The 1,457-nt window shown below is 43.3% G+C and overlaps 1 protein-coding gene across 1 annotated transcript; it reads right to left on the bottom strand.

Annotated features, from left to right (window-relative positions):
- Window positions 1-301: 301 nt before the first annotated feature.
- Window positions 302-1,162, bottom strand: LOC112183540 (eukaryotic translation initiation factor 3 subunit G). The gene has a single exon (XM_024321925.2). It carries the CDS (start codon window positions 1,160-1,162, stop codon window positions 302-304), a length of 861 nt encoding a protein of 286 aa, XP_024177693.1.
- Window positions 1,163-1,457: the final 295 nt, after the last annotated feature.

Genomic DNA, 1,457 nt, shown 5'->3' with positions numbered 1-1,457 from the left:
AAATTTCGGTCGGGTCGAAAATAAATCTAATAACTTACTAAATTTGTATAAATTTTTTTGAAAGTAGGTTTTCTGTATTTACATAATTTAGTAAGTTATTAGATTTATTTTCAACAGAGATAAAGCGGCAATTATCAATTATACAATTTCTAATAGAGAATGAAATCGGATGTGTATTTCAAACATAATGGGATTTTTCATTAAGTTGTCAGTTTGTCACTGATATAAGCCAAGATATTACAATCATAAAAATCTGATGGGAACACGATGAAAAGAACAGTATGAGATTTCAAGCAAGCGTTCAATTGGGCCTGGGCCGGGGCGTGGCCCATTCTACCCGAAGGATGAGATTGTCATAACCATACCCATTGAGTTTGTCTATGGCTCTTTGGCCGTGTTCCTTGTTGAGAAAGTCAACAAAACCAAATCCTCTGCTAACTTGGGTGTCTCTCTCAAGAACAACATGAGCACGGCTTATGGCACCAAAAGGACTGAAAAGTTCATGCAAATCGGGGTCCCGGGTATCCTCCGAAAGGTTGCTCACCCGAACTGAATTTTCATCATTCCTCAGAGCCCTCTTCACTCCTTCTCTCAAACCCGGAGGAACGTATGTACCAATCTTGCTAGTTGTGGCTGCCTCGGATGAGCTAATATCTTCGGAACTCGGCGGGGCAAGATCTTTGTATGGGCACTGTGCAGTCCAGTGGTCACCTTTCTTACCACAAGTCCTACAAACCTTGAGAGTAGTATTGCCTCCTCCATTACCACTAGTACTCTTTGGTAGTTCTTGTGCCTTGTTGGCGCCAAGAGCCTTGGGGCGTTCAAGCATGATCTCCTCTTTGGAAACCGCTGTCAGATTGGCACCGGCGTCTTCATTGACGGCACCACCAAATTTTGGCCAGGAGCGCCTCTCCACGGCCGCCTTACTCATGAGGTGAGATTTGGTCCTGGTGGTGGTGGTGGTGGTGGTGGTGATCTTGACCTTCTGACCCTTTTCATTGAATTTGTATTCAATCACCTTCTCCATCCCCTTCTCGTCGGGGCCAATCACCTGCTTTGGCGGCAAAAGGAGGAGGTCCAACTCCTCCTGTCCGTCCTCCTCATCGATATCTGCCCACCGGGGCTTGGCCGGTTGGGTAGCATCACCCGATCCTGGTCTCATTGTTTGGCTGTTTCTGTCTCAACTAGTTTCTCACAAACTCACAGATTTTGTTTTCTTTCTCTGTTTAATTGGTATAGTACTACTGCACTTCTTTTATATACGGGATTCTAAACCTAATCCTATTACCATTGGGAAGCCAATAGGTAAACTAAGTCCAAAAGGGAATCGGAAAAGTAATTACAGTTTCCTTAACTTGTTTCGTTGAAAGTTTTTGAAAATCTTGTTTCTCTAAAACTGCAGTTGAAATAGAACTAGAAGAGGAGAAACCAACGACCAAAGTATGAAACAAACCTTT

This window comes from Rosa chinensis, chromosome 2 (assembly GCF_002994745.2).
Source record: "Rosa chinensis cultivar Old Blush chromosome 2, RchiOBHm-V2, whole genome shotgun sequence".
NCBI classification, from domain to species: domain Eukaryota; kingdom Viridiplantae; phylum Streptophyta; class Magnoliopsida; order Rosales; family Rosaceae; genus Rosa; species Rosa chinensis.
The sequence above is the reverse complement of the archived record's forward strand: the minus strand, read 5'-3'. Positions and strand labels throughout refer to the sequence as shown.